At 30.8% G+C, this 24,603-nt stretch overlaps 1 protein-coding gene across 6 annotated transcripts in view; it reads right to left on the reverse strand.

Annotated features, from left to right (window-relative positions):
* The window catches only part of LOC143245014 (LIM domain transcription factor LMO4-like), a 105,657-nt gene that overhangs the window by 58,680 nt on the left and 22,374 nt on the right, over positions 1-24,603 (reverse strand). The window contains exons 2-3 of one of the 6 annotated variants that reach the window (XM_076490759.1): positions 15,059-15,245; positions 2,947-3,279 (exon numbers count right to left, since the gene is read on the reverse strand). In XM_076490759.1, the coding sequence (XP_076346874.1) occupies positions 2,947-3,263 (317 nt within the window). In that variant the 5' untranslated portion in view covers positions 3,264-3,279; positions 15,059-15,245. Of the gene's footprint in view, positions 1-2,946; positions 3,524-15,058; positions 15,246-24,603 lie in introns of all 6 variants that reach the window. The other 5 variants (XM_076490755.1, XM_076490753.1, XM_076490760.1 and 2 more) reach the window with 5 other exon arrangements.

Here is a 24,603-nt window from a genome sequence, read left to right on the forward strand (position 1 = left end):
GTACTATATTCTTATTTCTCATCTGTATTCTTTAGTTATTATTCTAAAAGTATTATTCAAATACTTTCATAACAAGTATGATACGTTCTTGGCTTAGTGTTGATTCAGGCCCACCTCAGAAAACAAATACAGTGGTACCTCGGTTCTCGAACTTAATCCGTTCCAGAAGGCTGTTCGAAAACCGAATCAATTTTTCGCATAAGAAATACTGTAAATTCAATTAATCCGTTACAGACCTCCAAAAATTACGCATTATGAAGCATTTTAAGTAAACATATTGCTTATTTATATCTGTATAATAATACTTACATGCATAAAGTCAACCACAAAACTACAAACACAATAAAAAACAATAAATGAAAATTTAACTGCACTTTACCTGTGCTGAGGAGAGCTGATGGCGTAAGTGAGAGGTGGTGAGGAACGTGGAGAGTAGGAGGGCTATTATTGTTTGGAAGGGAAGTCACCTTCGATAAAAATGTCAGGTAACTCTCCTTCTGGGGTTCTTTCTCTTTTTTGTCCCTTTTCACCGCTACAACCTGCTTGAGACTCACTGGACTTATTTCTCACTAAAAACTTGTCTAATGAGGTTTGTTTCTGCCTGGCACCCTCCCCATGTCTCACCACACTATGTATGCCACTTCTCTTCCTAAATTTTTCAAACCACCCCTTACTAGCCTTAAAGGCATCACTTGTATCAGCACTCGTTCCAGGGGTGTTTTTCAGGAGGTCAGCATGCAACTGCTTTGCTTTCTCACAAATGATGGTCTCAAAATGCTATCACCAGCTAACTGTTTTTCGTTTACCCAAATCAACAACAATTTTTCTACCTCTTCCATTGTCTATGATCTTTGTTTCCTAAGCACTGTCACTCCTTTTGCAATATCAGCTCCTTTGATGACCTCCTTTATTTTTCAGTATGGTGCAGACTGTAGACTTCACCATACCAAACTGTGTAGCAAGGGCAGATCTTTTTTCACGTCTGTTGTGGCTCTAACAACTTTTCTTTTTGCTTTGCTGCTTTCATTATCCTTTTTTTTGACCCCATGGTGGCTTATTTAATCAGAATATTTAGAAAAACAGCAAAAAAACAAAAAGGAAAACGAGAACGTTCACAGCAGATTTTAACGGGTGTGTGGACTGAGTGACAGGTGCGGGTAAAATGTTTTGGACAAGCTTGGCGTGGGCCGAAAATGGTCGAAGATCGTTCGGGTCATCAGTCAAGTTATTTCGAGGGTTCAGGCCACGACGGCTTGGTTCGGGAACCGAGTTTATGTTCGACAACCGAGACATTTTTTTTCTCAAACAATATGTTCGTAAACCGAATTGTTCGAGAAGGGAGTCGTTCGAAAACCAAGGTACCACTGTATATATATATATATATATATATGTAATTTGGTTTACGACCAAAAATATTTCTGAAACTGGAAGTACCCAACTGACGATTCATTGCAAGCTAATCCTTACACAATATCCAGAAGAAGAAAGATCCACTTTTTGAAAGCGCTAAGGTTATAGAGTATTGTATTTTTCTGTTAAACTGATTGCTTGAGCCTAAGTTTTCTAATATCATTAACCTAATCCCTATGAGATCCTTATAATTGATTCATACTGTACATAGTATTGTATTTTAACCATTGCTAACTTTTTTTTTCAAATTTGAAGATTCTCCTTTAAACTTATATAGAAAAACTAATGTATTATAAGTAATGAAAAGAAACTATTTTAAAAAAGGAAAAATATGTAGGATGGCTAATATCAATCCTTTAATCACAATGCAAGTTAGATAGTAGGGATATCATCCCTAATAACTTTTTGTGTTGTTTTTGATAGATTGATATTAGCCATCGTACGTTTACTTTCCTTTTTGAAAAGTTTTAATTTACTCGTTTGATTGTTGTTTTTATGCGATATTTCAGTATACATAGGATGGTTGTGTTTATAACCAAGTCCTAAATACAACAAAGTTCCAACTGTAATATTTGTTGGCAAACTGTTATTTGCTGATAATTCAAGTTTCATATTGTACTTAAGCTTTGTAAAGGATTACTAAATTTTAGTACGAAAAGTAACTTGAAGGGGTAATGATAACATTGTTTACACAATAATTACAATTTAAAACAAAACAAAACTACTTACTAGTTAACGACACTTACAAAAGTGGATACTCCTTTTGAAACTATATAACATCAGTGAAATTGATTGACATCAATTGTTTTGGTTTTTGAGTCATCACGTAATAAAAAAAAAGCAGAGGAAAGGAGAACATGAAATTTACAGACATTACCAGAACTTGTAACCTGATCATTACCTAGATGATGTTATAAAACATTTCATAGTAATTTAAAGTTTTGATGACCTATCAAGGAGATATTTAAAACACAATTCCTATGAACAATTCGAACCATCTTTACATAGACAGTGCTACTGCCTGTTTTATACCTGATTGACTGGAGAATAAAACAATTCTCTTTGCTAACAAGTTTGATTTCTACTTATTTTAGCACATTTATTTTCTGAAGTTATGAACAGCCAGCGTCTGTTACCACTAATACTGACTTTTCTACAAAGCATGTGCTTAATTGATTATAGGGAATAATGTATACACATACTGTGTTTCCTTTCTAACTTAGACATATAAACACAGAACATACTCGACTGTTGACAGAGACCACTTGTAGCAAAAGATGACCCATGATGTCTGTATGTTAGTATTCATCAACCAGAGTTGGTTGGCTCGATTTGCGTAATTTTTGGTGTGACGACTGGTAACTGTTCGACGATGTACACGAGCCTTTGATATAGGATTTTGATCAAGAAATGAGAAGAGGGTGATGTTAAGAAACAAACAAACATATATTCAGTTACATGTTTTGTTTTTCTTTCATTTCTAATGTTTTAATTTCACCAAAATAATTTTATAACATAATATTTATTTTAACTTACCTGATGTAGTCATTTTTGCACAATATCATTCCTGCTTTGGTGAAACAGGAACTACCGATATCTGCTAGCGTCGCTTGGCAGCACGAGCACTTCAAACATCCGGTATGCCAATACCTGTCTAGGGCGTGTAACAGGAAACGGTCCAAAATTTTACCTCCACATCCGGCACAGTTGCGTCCCCCAGTGGATCCTGAGGCTGGTAGTTGCTGATTATGGTGAGGACCACCATGATGAGGAGAGAGAATTTGTGACTGCATGTGGACCATAGGGCCCCCACTTCCTCCATGAGAAGCGTGAGGATTCATCATACCCAGCATCGAGGCTCCGGGATCTCTATTTTGACACCCATGATTCATTGTTAGGTTGATGAAATAAAACTGTGAAAATAAAATTTACTGGGGTTCTATTACGGAGACAAGTAGATTTTAGTTGAAAAGGTACAGTTTCACTCTTTACTTAGCTATAATTGAAACAGTTAAAGGTTCTTAATAACCAAACATTAATCACTGCTACTAGGATCACGTGGAGTAAAAACTAAGAGGTTCCATTTGTCATTACTCCCAGATAAACGCCGAGCCTATAACAGAGAAACAAAACAAAAAAAATACGACGTTAAATAATATAAAACCCTTTTAAAACAAAGAAATTATCAGACATATTGACTTTAAACAGAGCTTTACTTAAATTTCGGAACGGGATAAGGATCCTGATGACACATCATAAAGCCCTTTCGTCTAACAAAGCCAATAAATTATGAAACATCATTCTTCGTAATTTCATATTTATGAATATATGCGTACGCTATAAATATGCTATATACAACAAAACTTAAATACATTTTCGTGCCTAGCAAAGTTAATACTTCCGCCTCTAAGTACATTTGCAACAAGCAAACTACCAAACGTTTTCAAAGAATATAATTGAATTGTGAGATGGGTAAACCAAAATATATTGTGTTTTATTCATTACTTATGTGATCTAGACATACACAAAAAAGACTGGGTACTATTACTCATCAGTTATTTTAGTTACAAAGAGTAGTAACATTACACGAAGTAGTGTAAGTCAACTTAGTAATTCGATGTGACTAACGGTCGGTTTTTTACTTTTTTTTCTTACCCTTAACTAATTCTTTAGCGTAATTTATTTTATTAAATTCACAATATTTTTTAAACATTACCACAACTACAGAGAATTATTTTAATTGTGTAATTTATATATTCATCATTTTCTAAGCTACCATTACTTTTACCAGTTTATAACGCTGTATTTATGATAACAGTTTACTCATTGTTATTTTACATGTCTAAATTGCTTAAACATAAATGGCACCTGTCAGGTGGTTAGGGCGCTTGACTCGTAATCTGAGGGTCGTGGGTTCGAATCCCCGACACATCAAACAAGCTCGCCCTTTCAGCTGTGGGAACGTTATTGTGTTACAATCAATCCCATTATTCGTTAGTAAAACAGTAGCCCAAGAGTTGGCGTCAGGTGGTGAGGACTAGCTGCCTTCCCTGCAGTCTTACACTGCTAAATTAGAAACGGCTAACGCAGACAGTCTAGATAGCTTTGCGTGAAATTCAAAACCAACAAACAAACAAACGTATATTATCTGTTTGTTTTTCATACAAAAGTATATTTTACAACTAAGTTATTTATGCGTAAATTGCGGTGATTTATAAAAATGAATCATTTAGTATATAGAATAGAAAACAAGTTGAATAAACAATGTTGTCAACCTCCGTCAGGAACAAATTTTGAATAAAGAAGTCAAGTTTCATCTCACCTCATTATATTTCTCATGAACTCAGTTGACAGTTAAATGGTGGATTCAATCAAAAATGGGATTTTTTGTTTGTTTGTTTGTTTGATTGTACAGTACAAAGCTACTGAACGGGCTTTCAACGCTTTTCCCACCACGAGTATCAAAACGCAAATTTTTGCGTTATAAGCCTACAGACTTGCGGTTAGCCATCGGCAAGCCATTATTTTGGAATGTTTATATGTAAATTGTGGTCCATGTGCAACGTTTCTGGATAACCATAAAATCGTCTAAGGACACGTTGAGTGGTAATGACATAATTACCAATGAACAATTTCAAAAGTTAAATGTATCAACATACAAGGATTTAAAAACATTTTGTATTTTGAAATCGTAAAATATTTTATTTAATTTGTTTATTTTAGCGAAAGTCTACACCATCTAGACTTTGTATACAGTTCAGACTCGAACCTTGCATTTTAACTTTGAAAGCGAGTAACATTATCGCTGACCCATTGGGAAACAAAAATTTAATAGCCATTTAAGTTGCTTATTTTGAATAATCAATATACAATTAATCATTCAATAATTAAGGAGTTTAGACTACCAATAATTAAAGTTATTTTAATGATAGTTTTAGATTTCACCACTCCATAATTAAGCACTTTGATTATTTCTAAATTGACCGTCAATTACTGATAATACCTATTTATAATCAAGTTTCAAAGAAGCAAAATATTAACTCTGGATCAGAACTAGCATTATGGAGTTTCCGCGGACACGTGTTATTAAAGGTTTTACTTATTATTAATTGTACAGTCTCTCTTCACTCTACTTCATTAGGATAAGAACAACTTAACAAACAGTTTACAATTCCACAATCTATAATTATACACATTTCTGAACAAAGCTACAAAGAGAAGCTACAAGTGACAAATCTCATCTCAGTTAATGATATCACACATAATGTATCAGCTATTGCACATGTACTTACACGTGTACTTTTAGTGCTAACAAAAAGTCCCCCGATGAGAAGGGGTAAGTTTATGGATTTACAATGGTGAAATCCGCTGGTTATATTCCCCCAAACATACACACACACTGCACGAGTAAACACAGCAGATAACCAAGTGAGGCTATGTTCTAAAACCAATCAACAAGCCAATAAAAAAAAAGGTTCCATGACTTAGTTAATACTAACTTTCGAACAAAGCAAGCTATCAACGTATTTAGTTTAAAAAACAACAACGCTAATCCATCTGCTAATGATTATAGTAAATTAAACAAAATTTTCTTACGTTCCTATTTATACAGACCACTGATGGCACAACAGTATATCTGCTGATTTACAACGCCAGAATCTGGGTTTCGATACCAGTGGTGGCCAGAGCACAGATACCCCATTCTCTAGCTTTGTGCTTTAACTTCAACCAAAACTCAAGACATCTGGGGTTGTCTTATACAACGGCAAATACGGAGAGTTACAATTATTACAAACATGGTAAAGAAACTTAATTAATGAGATAATTTTACACTATGTAAGGAATTACTTCATAACTAGTATTAACGATACATATCAATGCTGAGTAAACAGCGGGTGAAACCAGTGATGGGTCAATATACTAAATCGTTACTATATTATATGACCATTCGTTTGCATACATTTAATTAAATGTGTAAGAACCTCAACTTTTAAAAAAATGCACAATACTATATTGTATAAAGTTAAAAGCAATATACATACAATTTAAACAAAGACTATATACAATTAGAACTCTACATTTTCGGTTTAACAAATTCAATAATTTTACTGTGGTCTCCTAAAGATGGTTGAATTTTTCAACTGAAAAATGTAGTTTTAGTTGCATAGACTTTAAACTGTATACATTACTTGCAAGTTTTATAATAATTTGTTGTGCAATTTTAAAAAAAAGGAGTTATTACTTATTTTATGACACTTAAATCATTTACAAAGGAATTAAAACGTATTTCATGACACTTAAATCATTCACAAACGAATTAAAGTTTATTTTATGACACTTAAACCATTTACAAACGAATTAAAGTGTATTTTATGACACTTAAACAAATTAAAAAAAGAATTAAAATGTATTTTATGACACTTAAACAAATTGACAAAGGAATTAATGTGTATTTTATGACACTTAAATCATTCACAAACGAATTAAAGTGTATTTTATGACACTTAAATTGACAAAGGAATTAATGTGTATTTTATGACACTTAAATCATTCACAAACGAATTAAAGTGTATTTTATGACACTTAAACCATTTACAAAGGAATTAAAGTGTATTTTATAACACTTAAACCATTTACAAACGAGTTAAAGTGTATTTTATGACACTTAAGCAAATTGACAAAAAAATTAATGTGTACTTTATTACACTTAAACCATTTACAAACGAATTAAAGTGTATTTTATGACACTTAAACCATTTACAAAAAAATTAAAGTGTATTTTATGACACTTAAACCATTTACAAAGGAATTAAAGTGTATTTTATGACACTTAAATCATTTACAAACGAATCAAAGTGTATTTTATGACACTTAAACAAATTGACAAAGGAATTAATGTGTATTTTATGACACTTAAACAAATTGACAAAGGAATTAATGTGTACTTTATTACACTTAAACCATTTACAAACGAATTAAAGTGTATTTTATGACACTTAAACCATTTACAAAGGAATTAAAGTGTATTTTATGACACTTAAACCATTTACAAACGAGTTAAAGTGTATTTTATGACACTTAAACAAATTGACAAAGGAATTAATGTGTATTTTATGACACTTAAACAAATTGACAAAGGAATTAATGTGTACTTTATTACACTTAAACTATTTACAAACGAATTAAAGTGTATTTTATGACACTTAAACCATTTACAAAGGAATTAAAGTGTATTTTATAACACTTAAACCATTTACAAAGGAATTAAAAAGTATTTTATGACACCTTAGCCATCTACAAACGAGTTAAAGTGTATTTTATGACACTTAAACCATTTACAAAGGAATTAAAGTGTATTTTATGACACTTAAACCATTTACAAACGAGTTAAAGTGTATTTTATGACACTTAAACAAATTGACAAAGGAATTAATGTGTATTTTATGACACTTAAACAAATTGACAAAGGAATTAATGTGTACTTTATTACACTTAAACTATTTACAAACGAATTAAAGTGTATTTTATGACACTTAAACCATTTACAAAGGAATTAAAGTGTATTTTATAACACTTAAACCATTTACAAACGAATTAAAGTGTATTTTATGACACTTAAATCATTCACAAACGAATTAAAGTGTATTTTATGACACTTAAATCATTCACAAACGAATTAAAGTGTATTTTATGACACTTAAATCATTCACAAACGAATTAAAGTGTATTTTATGACACTTAAACAAATTGACAAAGGAATTAATGTGTATTTTATTACATTTAAACCATTTACAAACGAATTAAAGTGTATTTTATGACACTTAAACCATTTACAAACGAATTAAAGTGTATTTTATGACACTTAAACCATTTACAAAGGAATTAAAAAGTATTTTATGACATCTTAGCCATCTACAAACGAGTTAAAGTGTATTTTATGACACTTAAACAAATTGACAAAGGAATTAATGTGTATTTTATGACACTTAAATCATTCACAAACGAATTAAAGTGTATTTTATGACACTTAAACAAATTGACAAAGGAATTAATGTGTATTTTATGACACTTAAATCATTCACAAACAAATTAAAGTGTATTTATGACACTTAAATCATTCACAAACGAATTAAAGTGTATTTTATGACACTTAAATCATTCACAAACGAATCAAAGTGTATTTTATGACACTTAAACAAATTGACAAAGGAATTAATGTGTATTTTATGACACTTAAACAAATTGACAAAGGAATTAATGTGTATTTTATGACACTTAAATCATTCACAAACAAATTAAAGTGTATTTATGACACTTAACTCATTCACAAACGAATTAAAGTGTATTTTATGACACTTAAATCATTCACAAACGATTCAAAGTGTATTTTATGACACTTAAACAAATTGACAAAGGACTTAATGTGTATTTTATTACACTTAAACCATTTACAAACGAATTAAAGTGTATTTTATGACACTTAAACCATTTACAAACGAATTAAAGTGTATTTTATGACACTTTAACCATTTACAAAGGAATTAAAGTGTATTTTATAACACTTAAACCATTTACAAACGAGTTAAAGTGTATTTTATGACACTTAAACAAATTGACAAAGGAATTAATGTGTATTTTATTACATTTAAACCATTTACAAACGAATTAAAGTGTATTTTATGACACTTAAACCATTTACAAACGAATTAAAGTGTATTTTATGACACTTAAACCATTTACAAACGAGTTAAAGTGTATTTTATGACACTTAAACCATTTACAAAGGAATTAAAAAGTATTTTATGACACCATAGCCATCTACAAACGAGTTAAAGTGTATTTTATGACACTTAAACAAATTGACAAAGGAATTAATGTGTATTTTATGACACTTAAATCATTCACAAACAAATTAAAGTGTATTTATGACACTTAAATCATTCACAAACGAATTAAAGTGTATTTTATGACACTTAAATCATTCACAAACGAATCAAAGTGTATTTTATGACACTTAAACAAATTGACAAAGGAATTAATGTGTATTTTATGACACTTAAACAAATTGACAAAGGAATTAATGTGTATTTTATGACACTTAAATCATTCACAAACAAATTAAAGTGTATTTATGACACTTAACTCATTCACAAACGAATTAAAGTGTATTTTATGACACTTAAATCATTCACAAACGATTCAAAGTGTATTTTATGACACTTAAACAAATTGACAAAGGAATTAATGTGTATTTTATTACACTTAAACCATTTACAAACGAATTAAAGTGTATTTTATGACACTTAAACCATTTACAAACGAATTAAAGTGTATTTTATGACACTTAAACCATTTACAAAGGAATTAAAGTGTATTTTATAACACTTAAACCATTTACAAACGAGTTAAAGTGTATTTTATGACACTTAAGCAAATTGACAAAAAAATTAATGTGTACTTTATTACACTTAAACCATTTACAAACGAATTAAAGTGTATTTTATGACACTTAAACCATTTACAAAAAAATTAAAGTGTATTTTATGACACTTAAATCATTCACAAACGAATTAAAGTGTATTTTATGACACTTAAACAAATTGACAAAGGAATTAATGTGTACTTTATTACACTTAAACCATTTACAAACGAATTAAAGTGTATTTTATGACACTTAAACCATTTACAAACGAATTAAAGTGTATTTTATGACACTTAAACCATTTACAAAGGAATTAAAAAGTATTTTATGACACCTTAGCCATCTACAAACGAGTTAAAGTGTATTTTATGACACTTAAACAACTTGACAAAGGAATTAATGTGTATTTTATGACACTTAAATCATTCACAAACGAATTAAAGTGTATTTTATGACACTTAAACAAATTGACAAAGGAATTAATGTGTATTTTATGACACTTAAATCATTCACAAACAAATTAAAGTGTATTTATGACACTTAAATCATTCACAAACGAATTAAAGTGTATTTTATGACACTTAAATCATTCACAAACGAATCAAAGTGTATTTTATGACACTTAAACAAATTGACAAAGGAATTAATGTGTATTTTATGACACTTAAATCATTCACAAACAAATTAAAGTGTATTTATGACACTTAAATCATTCACACGAATTAAAGTGTATTTTATGACACTTAAATCATTCACAAACGAATCAAAGTGTATTTTATGACACTTAAACAAATTGACAAAGGAATTAATGTGTATTTTATGACACTTAAACAAATTGACAAAGGAATTAATGTGTACTTTATTACACTTAAACCATTTACAAACGAATTAAAGTGTATTTTATGACACTTAAACCATTTACAAAGGAATTAAAGTGTATTTTATGACACTTAAACCATTTACAAACGAGTTAAAGTGTATTTTATGACACTTAAACAAATTGACAAAGGAATTAATGTGTATTTTATGACACTTAAACAAATTGACAAAGGAATTAATGTGTACTTTATTACACTTAAACTATTTACAAACGAATTAAAGTGTATTTTATGACACTTAAACCATTTACAAAGGAATTAAAGTGTATTTTATAACACTTAAACCATTTACAAACGAGTTAAAGTGTATTTTATGGCACTTAAACCATTTACAAACGAATTAAAGTGTATTTTATAACACTTAAACCATTTACAAAGGAATTAAAAAGTATTTTATGACACCTTAGCCATCTACAAACGAGTTAAAGTGTATTTTATGACACTTAAACCATTTACAAAGGAATTAAAGTGTATTTTATAACACTTAAACCATTTACAAACGAGTTAAAGTGTATTTTATGACACTTAAGCAAATTGACAAAAAAATTAATGTGTACTTTATTACACTTAAACCATTTACAAAGGAATTAAAAAGTATTTTATGACACCTTAGCCATCTACAAACGAGTTAATGTGTATTTTATGACACTTAAATCATTCACAAACGAATTAAAGTGTATTTTATGACACTTAAATCATTCACAAACGAATTAAAGTGTATTTTATGACACTTAAATCATTCACAAACGAATTAAAGTGTATTTTATGACACTTAAATTATTCACAAACGAATTAAAGTGTATTTTATGACATTTAAATTATTCACAAACGAATTAAAATGTATTTTATGACACTTAAATCATTCAGAAACGAATTAAAGTGTATTTTATGACACTTAAATCATTCACAAACGAATTAAAGTGTATTTTATGACACTTAAACAAAATGACAAAGAAATTAATGTGTACTTTATTACACTTAAACCATTTTCAAACGAATTAAAGTGTATTTTATGACACTTAAACCATTTACAAACGAATTAAAGTGTATTTTATGACACTTAAACCATTTTCAAACGAGTTAAAGTGTATTTTATGACACTTAAACCATTTACAAAGGAATTAAAGTGTATTTTATAACACTTAAACCATTTACAAACGAATTAATGTGTATTTTATGACACTTAAATCATTCACAAACGAATTAAAGTGTATTTTATTACACTTAAACAAATTGACAAAGGAATTAATGTGCATTTTATGACACTTAAACAAATTGACAAAGGAATTAATGTGTATTTTATGACACTTAAATCATTCACAAACGAATTAAAGTGTATTTTATGACACTTAAATTATTCACAAACGAATTAAAGTGTATTTTATGACACTTAAATCATTCACAAACGAATTAAAGTGTATTTTATGACACTTAAATTATTCACAAACGAATTAAAGTGTATTTTATGACACTTAAATCATTCACAAACGAATTAAAGTGTATTTTATGACACTTAAATCATTCACAAACGAATTAAAGTGTATTTTATGACACTTTAACAAAATGACAAAGGAATTAATGTGTATTTTATGACACTTAAATCATTCACAAACGAATTAAAGTGTATTTTATGACACTTAAACAAATTGACAAAGGAATTAATGTCTATTTTATGACACTTAAACAAACTGACAAAGGAATTAATGTCTATTTTATGACACTTAAACAAATTGATAAAGGAATTAATGTGTATTTTATGACACTTAAACCATTCACAAACGAATTAAAGTGTATTTTATGACACTTAAATCATTCACAAACGAATTAAAGTGTATTTTATGACACTTAAATCATTCACAAACGTATTAAAGTGTATTTTATGACACTTAAAAACAAAGGAATTAATGTGTATTTTTGACAAAGGAATTAATGTGTATTTTATGACACTTAAATCATTCACAAACGAATTAAAGTGTATTTTATGACACTTAAATCATTCACAAACGAATTAAAGTGTATTTTATGACACTTAAATCATTCACAAACGAATTAAAGTGTATTTTATGACACTTAAATCATTCACAAACGAATTAAAGTGTATTTTATGACACTTAAATCATTCACAAACGAATTAAAGTGTATTTTATGACACTTAAACCATTCACAAAGGAATTAAATCATTTACAAACGAATAAAATGTAAGTCTTGATGTTATGTAAAACTTCTATACCCATAATCTGTAGCAAGAATATTGGTGAATTTCACATGGAACTGAATGAAAAATGTGCTTAAAATTCAATAGGGAAAACTTCGTTTGTGAAAAAGGCAAGTAATTTATGAGCTGTAGTAAAAATTTCTTATAATGTTTAACAAGTTTTATAGTATCTAATAAGCTGTCAGTAATAAACATTGTAACATAGCATATTTTAAATATTTGTCTAAAGTGATGCAATGTTTATACAGCTTCAAAGTTAACAGTGTTTATTTTACTGAAAATGCTCCCCAGTAATATAGCGGTATGTCTGCGGACTTACATCGTTAAAACCTAGTTTTCACAACCGTGACGGGCAGAGCGCAGATAGTCCATTGTGTGTCTTTGTGCTTAACTACAAATAATCATATTTACTAAAAACTTTGAATTTGAATATTTGGTCACTAATGGTGATATCCACGTGTAAGTATTGTTCTTCGTTTTTAGTGAAAAAGTTTATTTGTTTTATTTTTTGTTCTTTTTCCAAGATGAGCCCCAGTGCATAAGTTTGACTGTTTCTGGAAAACATTTATATATAAATATAAGAATAACTTTAATATGTTTAGAGGCGTGACTGATGTGAAACGCTTTAACATAATTTTCTTACTAAGATTTGTAATGTATGAAAATTTCAGTTCGAATAAGTATAAGGCCCGGCATGGCCAGGTGGTACGAATCCTCGTTAGACTAAACATGCTCGCCCTTTCAGCCGTAGGGACGTTATAATGTGACGATCAATCCCACTATTCATTGGTAAAAAAGAAGCCCAAGAGTTGGCGGTGGATGGTGATGACGATCTGCCTTCCCTCTAGTCTTGTATCCCGCTGGTACAGCGGTAAGTCTACGGATTTACAAGGCTAAAATCAGCAGTTAGATTCCCCTCGGTGGACTCAGTAGATAGCCAGATGTGGCTTTGATATAACAAAACACACTCTCCAGTCTTACACTGCTAAATTGGGGACGGCTAGTGCAGATATCCCTCGTGTAACTTTGCGCGAAATTCAAACCAAACCAATCGAATAAGTATGAACGTGCGATTAGGAATTCCTTGTACTTCTTGAAATATATTATGGTCAAATTGTACAAATATGCTGTTCAGTAAAATATAACACGTGGCTTGCAATCAATCATTCCTTTAATGAGAAACAGTCGTAATTTCTACCAGTGCCATTGCAATAAAAACACGTATTTACTAACACAGAGAGAGTTAGTTTACCAGAATTATTAAAAACCTAGATATCGTGAATGAAATACATTATAAATTTCATCATCTGAAAGGCTTCTGTAAAGATTACTGAAATTACATGTTTCTATCCTTACAGCTTTAGTCTTTAATTTTGTAGTTATATTCAACAGAAGTAACCATAATAATGAACAGATCAAAAAAGTTTTCTATTTGATAACTTTAACAATATTAATTCTTTAAATGCTCTTTAATGCATTTCAAAAAATTATCGACTATAACTGCCTTTTGTTTTTTTCTTTTAGATCAAAGCCACACTAGACTATCCGCCGCATCCGCCGCAGAGAACCGAGACCCAGATTCTAGCATTGAGTCTGTAGGCCTTCTCAGCAGGGGACTACAACTGACAAATCCTTCACCGTAACTACTTTAACCTCGCATTAAATATGTATTTGCACAATATTTTATTTAATTTTGAAATCCAGAATAATGTACGTATCGCATCAAAAGATTTAACAGAGTTTACACAAAAAGGTAATAAAACTTTAATGCTTTTACATATGATACTTGGTATACCTATTTTAACGTTTGTATATACTTCATTATCTGAATGGTTTAATATTTTTAATTTAAACCTTAGTTCCTTACATAAAGTTTTAATACAAAATACTATAAATGGAAAAAAACGATGTTAGTAGTTTTATCGACGGATGCGATGATAAATAATCTAAGTACTCAATAATTTATTTCTTACCTATAATACATTAATTATTGTTAGTAATGAATTTCTTTATGTAAAATATACATTTATGAAGTATGTTTTAACTTTATTCATTTATTTTCTAAAGAGGTTTGCTTTTACTTCTTTATGTAAAGTTTACTGAATGCTTTCTCTTTGATGCATTTAAACTTACTTTTTGACCTGGGTTAGCCTGATGGTTAGGGCACTCGACTCACAATTTATAAGTCTCGAGTCCGCATCCTATCACTTAAAGTGCTTGCCCTTTCAGCCGTGATTGTGTTATAACCCAATTTTCGTCCGTAAAAGAATAGTCCAAGACTTGGTGGTAGATGGTATTAAGTAGCTGCCTTACCTCGAAACTAAGGGATAAATAAAAAGAACACCCTTTGATTAGCTTTGCGCGAAATTTGAAAAACGAACACATTAATTTTTTTGGCATTCTTTGAATTTAGGATTTGTACTTATTAAATATCGTAAACATTCTTTAGTGACATCAAGGTTACTGGTAAATCTGTGATGAATAAGGGAACAAATGTAAGGAGATGAGCTACATTCGCACTTACAAGGGTAAAATGCGCAACTTCTCAACAGTCGTTGCACCTATAAAACTACAGGATAATTAAAGATTATTCTGCCATGATTCTCTTGCAAGAACAGCTGATGATTAGGTTTTTAAGATTGCAAGTGTTAGGTGATAAATGGTCTATAAAAATGTCTTTGGCTACAGATTCTAATTCAATTACTTCTTTAATTCTGTCAACAACTAAAATCTTAAAACTTTATTTTTACGTTTAATGGATGATAAATAGCAAATAATAACTAGTGTTAATTGCTTACACTTATTGACAATTATTTATGCTCGAAAGGGCAAGTCTTATAAAATTTAGTGACAAACAGTTTAAAGCTTTCATTTTATTTTAATATTTCTTCTCATTTTTGCAGCATTTGACTATATGCAAATACATATTCTACGTCAAGGGTACAGCATCCTAGATTACAAAATGAACATATATATATATACTGATGAAGGTAAACGACAACTTGCCGCGTAGGCCACCTATAAACAACCCGTGCGACGTTGCAATAGTAATAGCACGTGACGCACTTGATCAAGAGTGTACGAGATGCAATACCTGACATGCTGTGCTACAGACATAACGGACGTATTGAAACAAACAGCCCTGAATTTTGTCACGCAAAACTCTATTCAGTGAACAGCTTTTACAGGTAATTTTAAAGTCGAAGAACAGTACAAGATTAGAACAGGAATACATCACCGTTACTGACTAAACAAGCGTTTCAAATTGATCATTTTTTAACTTGTTCGTATTTTCTGATTTTGTTTGGGGGGAGGCTATTAAAGCTTTCTGTTTTGACTCTTGTCTTACTCTTATTATATTTTTAATCCTATAGTATTTCTATAACTTTTCTTGCGGGTCTATAGCTTTTTCACAACCTGTTTACTTACATAGATATAATTTCAGTAATTTTAGCCTCGGCATAGCGGTTAGTAGTACGGATCCGAGTTTTTTTAAACTATTATCTTATAACTCCATCTCTTGTCCGATTTGAGAGTTAATTACAGCTGTGGCTACTGAGAATTCCCGCCTGTTAAAAAACTAAATTTTGTATTTTCTGAAAGTTATCCTCCCATTACTTTTTATCTAATTTCAACTTGGTTTACATTTATTTCATCCGTTGTCTTTCTTCTTCTAACTATAACTCTTTCTTCTTCCCATTTAAATGTCTGTTTATGCAATGGTTTTTGAATATTTCCTTACTTTATTATTTGGTCTGTCTTCAATTGCACTCTTTTAAATTATATTTTAAATTTGACAATTCATTTGCTAGCTAGAAAGGCGCATGACTTGGAACCAAGAAAGTTCTAAACTTGACATCAAAACTCTAGTGAATCTCAGGAGCATCGAGAGATGAGAGCAGACGATAAACATGGGTGAGTAGTCAAACAAGCTTGCAGTGAATCATAGAACCACTAGATCTGTACTGTTACGGCGAACCAGTCGGTATCCTGTTTTCAGTGAAGCATTTGAATATATGTGACTTATTTCGCCTTTTAGCAGTTTGACCTATCACCCGTGAAACTATACAAAGTAAGTTTATATTTACATTTGTCGAATACAGTTAATAGTGTTATTTCCGTTGCTTGGAACATCATTTATAACCATAGAAGAATTAATGTTACAAAAATTGATGTCATAGTAGGGATTACTTTGGCGAAAATAAACTAGAACATCAACTATACTTAAAGTTGAACTTTAACTGCTGAAGACGACAACCACGAGGTCAAAGAGTTAAAAGTCTTACTTAAAATGACGAAACTATTGAAACAAGATTAAGAACAAATTAAAAGAAGAACATGAAACGAATAGAAAATTTGAAGACTTGTTACAGGGAATTAAACGATGAACAGGGTATAAGAGACAGTAACATATAAGAGGAATTAATATGAAGAGACGGATTAGTTAAAGAACAATTAAAAACAAAAATATATCTTACTCAAGACAACATTGACGATCCCACAGGGTCGTACAGAGGGATTGCAGAAAGTTTAAAAAAATGCACAAGGATATCAAACAAGTACAAGGAAGGCTGTAGTGACAAAACTGAGAAAGTACAAAAACACAACAAAGCATAGAGAGGTATCGGTGAAATACAGAAAATTACTTATGAAGAACAAAACCAATTACAAAGAAAAGAGCATCGGTTACAGAATACAATGTATGGAAAAGAAAATGATAACTGCAAAAGTGCACATATAAAAAAAAATATTATAACAGTTTATAGATCTCATCAATATAGTTACAATATCACATCAAACAACTGAAACAGTTTGACAGAAAATAAAATGAAATAAATATAAATATTAAATTTGAAAAGAATGAAGTAAAATAATATAAAATTATTTCTGATGAAGAGAAACCCACTTGAAGTAAAAATGTATTTTCAAGACGGCTTGTATGGGTATTAAAAGTTTAACTGAAACAAAGCACAAAATAACGTTTCGACCTTATTAGGGCATCTTCAGGTTAACAAAGAAAGTTTGCATCTGACCGTTGCCGGACACGTCTTAGGGACGAGAGTATAACAGGTACAGGATTGTATGTAGTGTTGCAGTTGGATGTTAGGTTATTAATTAGTATAGGTACAAACGTGTTCCTTTATATTGGTTTTAGTTGCTGTATAGGTAAGGTTTCTTTGATTTTGCGTCTATCTATATTTGTTTCCCTACTTAGTATCTGGAAGTTTTCTATGGTTATACTGTGTTTATTTAATTTGCAGTGTTCAAAACCGTGTGAAGTTTTTTTTTGTTGTTGTTCTTTGAATCTAGTTTCCATTTTTCAGTTTGTTTGTCCAATATAAAAGTCGTGGCAGTTGTTGCATTGCATTTTATAAATAATGTTGGTATTGTGTTTGTCAGTGTAGTTTTTATATAGTATGAACTTTAGTTTTGTACCTTGTTTTTGAATAAATTTGTTGTTTATTGGAATGTTGCGTTCTAAGTTTTCTTTCAAATGTTGGTTATTTTTTCGCAGATATTGAAAATGAATAAAATTCCAGAAATTATTTACGTAGGTTAATTAAACAACCAAAATAAAGAATTATATACAAAAATAATCTATAGTAAAACGACTATTAAAAACAATAGCACGTAATTAATGATGTTATAGGGAAACACAAAACACTGAAACATTTAAAAGCGTTATAGTAATGAATAAGCATATTAAGTTTTATGAACAACCAACATTATATGTAAATAAAATTAATGAATTTCTGTAAATATTGCAAAGGGGCTTATAAGTAAACATTTATTGTAACTATTTTAATATAGATGAATTTGGTGAAACAAGATATAAAAGTAATATATTTGCTATTTCAGTGTATCTTCTACCAACCGATGAATAAGAAATAAAAAAATAATAAACTTGTTAAAAAATTGAAAAGTTGCAGGAAAAGATCAAGTTCCACATAAATTATTAAAAATAATACTGACAAACTAACATAGTAGCAACTTATTTATTTAATATGTCAAAGTAAAAGGGAGTTTTCCTTATTTTAATTTATTTGGTGTAATTTTCATTATATCAAAATTAAGAGGAGGAAATAAAGATGATTTAAATAATTACAGGTGGTTGAGGAACTTGCAATCAGAAATCACGAGTTCAAATCCCTGTCACATTGAACATGCTCACTCTTTCAGCCATGGAGCATTATAATGTGACGGAAAAATCTCACAATTCGTTGGTAAAATAATAGGCCAATAATTGGCGGGGGTGGTGATGACTAGCTTCCTCCACTCTATAATGTTTCACTGAAAAATTAAGGATGGCTAGAGCAGTTGTGCACTTCTGCCTGCAATTCCACAGAAATAATTACAGAACGATTATTTTGTTATCAGTTATTTGAAGGAAGCCTCACAGGATTGTTAAATAAATAATAAATTTTTTAGATTCAATACATTAATGACTCCTTAAGCCTAATCCACGTCATCACTTCATTATTAGCACGTAATTGTGAGCACACCTGCAAGAGATCGTCAACTCAGTCATGATATCACTATATTAAATAAAGTTGATTGGTTGTTGCAAAGCTCAAAGTTACACAATGGACTGTTGTTTCTTTGCCCACCACGGATATTGAAACCTTACAGCTGAGCCACCAGTTTACTTATTTATTGTTTAAGTGATTATCAAATTCGTGAAATTTATCATACAGTGCATAAAAATTTGCTTTTGCTTAACTACTGTAAAGGCATGAGACATTTAAGTATGTTTTTAACACTGAAGCTAAGATTATCTAATCAAAACCAAAAAAGGTGCAGAATAAAACAAATTGTGACAGAAAGAAGTGAAATCAAAGTTTGCGGCCAAACTGAGAAAACACTGATAATTAAAATGTTGTGCACACTCTTGTGACTAAACATACAAAGTTTTACAAAAAAATCTGTAAACTACGCATACTTACTAAAAGGAGTTACATGGACTGCTGTTTTATGTTTAGATACGCACTGAAAAAATAAGCAGTCCATGTGATTACTCAGACCTAGTTTGGAAAAATTAGCATCCAGCACCTAATAAATTTGAAGACACTACAATTGCATGTGGATTTATTCAATACTTCAATAAGTTTGAGTTTATATCTCTAAGTTGCTTCATTTTTCTTCACACCTTTTTCAAACAAATTGTTTTCCAATAGATGTTATGTTCATTGTTTAGTTTTATATAATACATAAAGCGATATTATAAAAAAACCAAAAAAAAACAAACGTGCTAGCTATATGCAAGAAACGAAGGCAATCACGTACCGGATAGCGTTGTTATTAGTTTGAAGTGTTATGCAAAATAGTACGCAAAAATCGAGTGGAAAATTTTACACGATAGCGATTTTGAGCTCATAACTTTCAATTTTTTATAATATTTAAAAATGTTCACTGCAAGAATACTTTTCAAATTTCATCGCGGTTGAATTGACCAATTTTTTTACCCAAGCGAGTGCAAAAATATACAATATTTCAGCGTAATTTGTGCTTATTTTTGCCGATATTTCCGACAATACTTTAGCTACTACATCCAAATTTGCTGTAAAGCTAGAAGAGCATATATGCCAACTACTTACCTAATGTGAAAGAAATCAATTATAGGAAAGTTTATTTTCATTGGTGTGAAAAAAAAATAAGGAGGAGACAACGACAAATTTTAGGCTAAGCTTGGCCTGCTGTATAATAAAGATTTCTCTGAAATTTGGTATGTGAGGAAAAGAGTCTGTGAGACCTACCATAAAAATGGGAGAGTTGTGATTAACCAACATAAGTTACAATGCTGTTAATTAATAACACATTGAGTGTCGTGCAGTTTAGTTTTTATTTTAGCAGTATGACACACTACTGTGTGTCTTGGTAATAACAGTACACATAATAAAAACACTCTTATTAACTTATTAACAAAAGAGTTTCAACGTGAAGCGGTATTTGATGTTATTACAATCTGTTATACACCACAGAGTTCGTTTTTGTTGTCTTTCAAAATTTGTAGTGCATACTGGAGGGATTTTAACATTTTGAAAAAAAGTTAAGAAAAAAATGACCTTTACACTCCAGATAAATATAAATGAATATATTATTAGTTAATATGCACAGTTGGGCGAAACGTTGGTTCAAATCAAAATGTATTCCTTGATATTTATCTGAGCTGTAAAGATATTTTTTCTTATCTTTTATCAAAACAGAATACGTTTACAGTGAATCTAACAAAGGCTGAGAAAACTTGTGTAATGTAATTCGTAGTTCATTAGTATTACGAATTGTACTCAGTTAGTACGACAGCCGTAAACCCTCTTACGTTTTACGACGTCAAGGAAGTATACAACAAAAAATTACCGAAAGGCCTACATCTTAATTTTCACAGAAATGAAAGAAAAACCTATAACCCGAGCGCTTTCGAAAGGTTGGCATTTCTTCTTCAGAGGCAAAAGAAAGGTCTACCTTTCGAAAACTCTTGGATTATAAGGTTTTTAATCATTTCTATCAAGACTCCTTGAACCCACGTGTTTTTCTATTATCTTAATTTTCACGGTCACTGAATACAAATATTTATGTAGTGATAGTTAAGTATATCAAACACCTTTCTTGTCCAGGGCACATGATTATGAATATTCGTATTCGATCGGTGATTTATTTGAACAATATATAACATCGGGATATAATGGAACAAATACATATAATAAGGGTCACATTGTTGAATAGACACCAACAATAAAAGATCTTTCAAACAACTACACAAAATTGTTAACCTGCAACACCAACAATAAAAAATTTATTCGTAATACAGGAAAACAAAACTGTCTTCAAACTTTCGAAGGGTTACAAAAATAATTGTGTGAACATCATCAAGTTCCCACACAAACTAATCTCTGCTCAAATAGAGTTTTGAATAAAATCTGGATTACCAAAATATTTAAATGTTTTTGAATATATTTAACCCCTCTACAGGCCTCAATTCCTCAAACGTTTGTTTCTTTACTTTGAATTTCGCGCAAAGTTACATTAAGGCTATTTGCACTATTCATTCCTACTTTAACAGTGTAAGACTACAGGGAGGGTAGCTAGTCATCACCACACACCACCAACTCTTGGGCTACTCTTTTACCAAAGAATAGTGGGATTGACCATCACATTATAACGCTCCCACTGCTGAAATAGAAGGCATATTTGATGCGACTGGGATTCGATCCCTCGGCCCTCAGGTTGCGAGTCAAGCGCCTTAACCACCTGGCCATGGCGGATCATTTCCACAACCGTATAAATGTATGAACTACTTTTCACAAGAGGAAAACACTCACCTGTTCTTGAACAAAGTTAATGATACCAAACTGTTCTACGTAAGTTCAGTAATATCGTGTAATATTTGGAAAACTTCAAACTGAAAAGGAAACAAAAGCTTTAACAGAGTTTTTAGTTACTGTTTAATAACCATTGCCACAGGATAAAGAGATCCTTCGACAATGTCCAATTATAAGTAAATTATATGTAATATTCTATACGAACCAAATAAAGAGGTATGACTCTTTATCTCGAGATGTTTAATTAAACTGTTTTTAAGACCAATCATGAAAAGAAAATCCCAGTAGGAATAAAGTAAAACGAGTAAAACATTACAGAGTTCTGTAATTTTCCTTTTGGGCACGGTTGACCCTATCATAAAGTTTTTAGAATTTGTAGTTCGTAAGATCTATTTGGATCCTTATGATACCAGAAATATTCCATCCATCTTAAGCTGGGCGTACGTTATAAGACAGCGAGTCACTCCATTTGTATAAATTGTGAGTATTAGGTTATTGCTTAGTAGTTGCCTTTTCCCAGCGGCAGGTCTTCGGATTTACAACGCTAAAATTGAAGGTTCGATTCCACTCGGTTAACACAGAAGATTGCCCAATGTGGCTTTGCTATAAGAAAAACACACACCCCTTCCTAGTTACAAAATATAAATACAATATTTTTCAATTAAGCTTTATTGTACCATAACGATCTACAACGTATATATTGTTGTTTTTAACTATTGATAAAGCCGTTGTAAAATGAACATTCTAAAAACATTACGTGGTGTCTGTTTCATAACATTAGCAATTAGTTCATATTAATCTTTATTGTCAGTATCTGCTAACAAAATTATTTATTTATTAGCTTCACTTATATAGGTAAAAAGAGGTTTTCGCTCTTACAGTGACGTACCTATAATTTGCAGTTATAGGTTAAAGAAAATAGAAATATTTAATTTCTTTAACTTTATGTTTCTGATAACATACGATGCAAAAAATGCTGTAGAAAAAACCTTACATTATAATAGAGTTAAGTACTCTCTTGCACTCCATATTTTTGTAAATGGTTCATAATTATTATTGATGTTTAGCACTATGATGCAGTTCTGAAATACTTTATAACTATTCTAGTGATCGGGTCTCGAAAACCTGTACACGACATTTTGCATATTTGCTGAGAAAAAAGAAAAAAAGACACTTTGAAGAAACATTCTTCACCAAGATGTAAACGAATTGAAGGAAAGTAATGGTAACGTACGCATGTATAATAGAATTACTGCACAATAAAAATCGTGCCGGGTCTCCTGGAATCAGGATTGCATTTTGGAGTTAAAAAAACATGACGAGGACAGTATATGTACTCGTAAGCTAACTGTGCGTATGGCATGATAAGAAAACTAGATAAAAACTACTTTAAACAAACTACTACTTTTAAAATAACTAATTATAATAGTTTAGCCAATCTTACAAGAACTTCAACTTGGGAGGTAGGCTAAGCAAAGAATAAGAGCATTAGTTTCTAAACATTTCCACTATGAAATGCACGATATCTAATGTTACTCTTATATTACGGATTCCCAAATGTACTAAGCATACGATTCCCAGAGCATTCAGCATCCTAATTGAGACCTTCAACCAATGAAACTATAGATACTGAGTACCTGAGTAGTTTTGCGTATTTGCTACAGCCACCTAACACTTTTCTATGACTCCCCAGGGGCTCGCGTATCACAGTTTGAGACATGTGCAAATGAAATTTTTCTCTCAAATTAACACGTACCTCCGGAGCAAAGGGGTGCCTTTATACTACAGTGTGTTGAATATCAAAAGTAAATTCAATCCGGAATTTCCCAAAGAGGGTGGTTGTGGACATATGTTTTAGAAAACAACTTCGAGGCAAGTTTCCATTTGCTAAATGATAAGTGGCATATAACATCCTCGAATCTCTAAACTAGCTAGTACTTAGGTCTACAAGCTGAGAGTACATTCAGTATATATCAATAAAGCCACATTCTAAGCATCATTACTAAAGTAATTACCAAACTCTTATTCTTCTACTATCACCTTTTTCTGTTTAAGATAAGAACGATTTCACCTGCGATTCGGTAAGGAAGGTCGAAGCTTCACGATAGTCAGCAGTAGGATGAGCAGAAAGGAACACTTTAAAAGCAGCTACAAGCATAATATTTTACTTGGCTTGCTGTACAATATATACCGAGGTGGTTCTGAACGGTTCCTGAATACCTCTGCGTATCATTTGGAGACTTCCGTGTTTTTTTGTGCTTGGCCATTAAGCTCCTGATGCGCTGACGTATTTCAGTTAACTTACAACTTTAAATCACTTTCGCAGCCTGGACGCTAAAAAACGTGCGAAAAATGCTTTCT

Source organism: Tachypleus tridentatus, chromosome 2 (genome assembly GCF_004210375.1).
Source record: "Tachypleus tridentatus isolate NWPU-2018 chromosome 2, ASM421037v1, whole genome shotgun sequence".
In the NCBI taxonomy this organism is placed as follows: domain Eukaryota; kingdom Metazoa; phylum Arthropoda; class Merostomata; order Xiphosura; family Limulidae; genus Tachypleus; species Tachypleus tridentatus.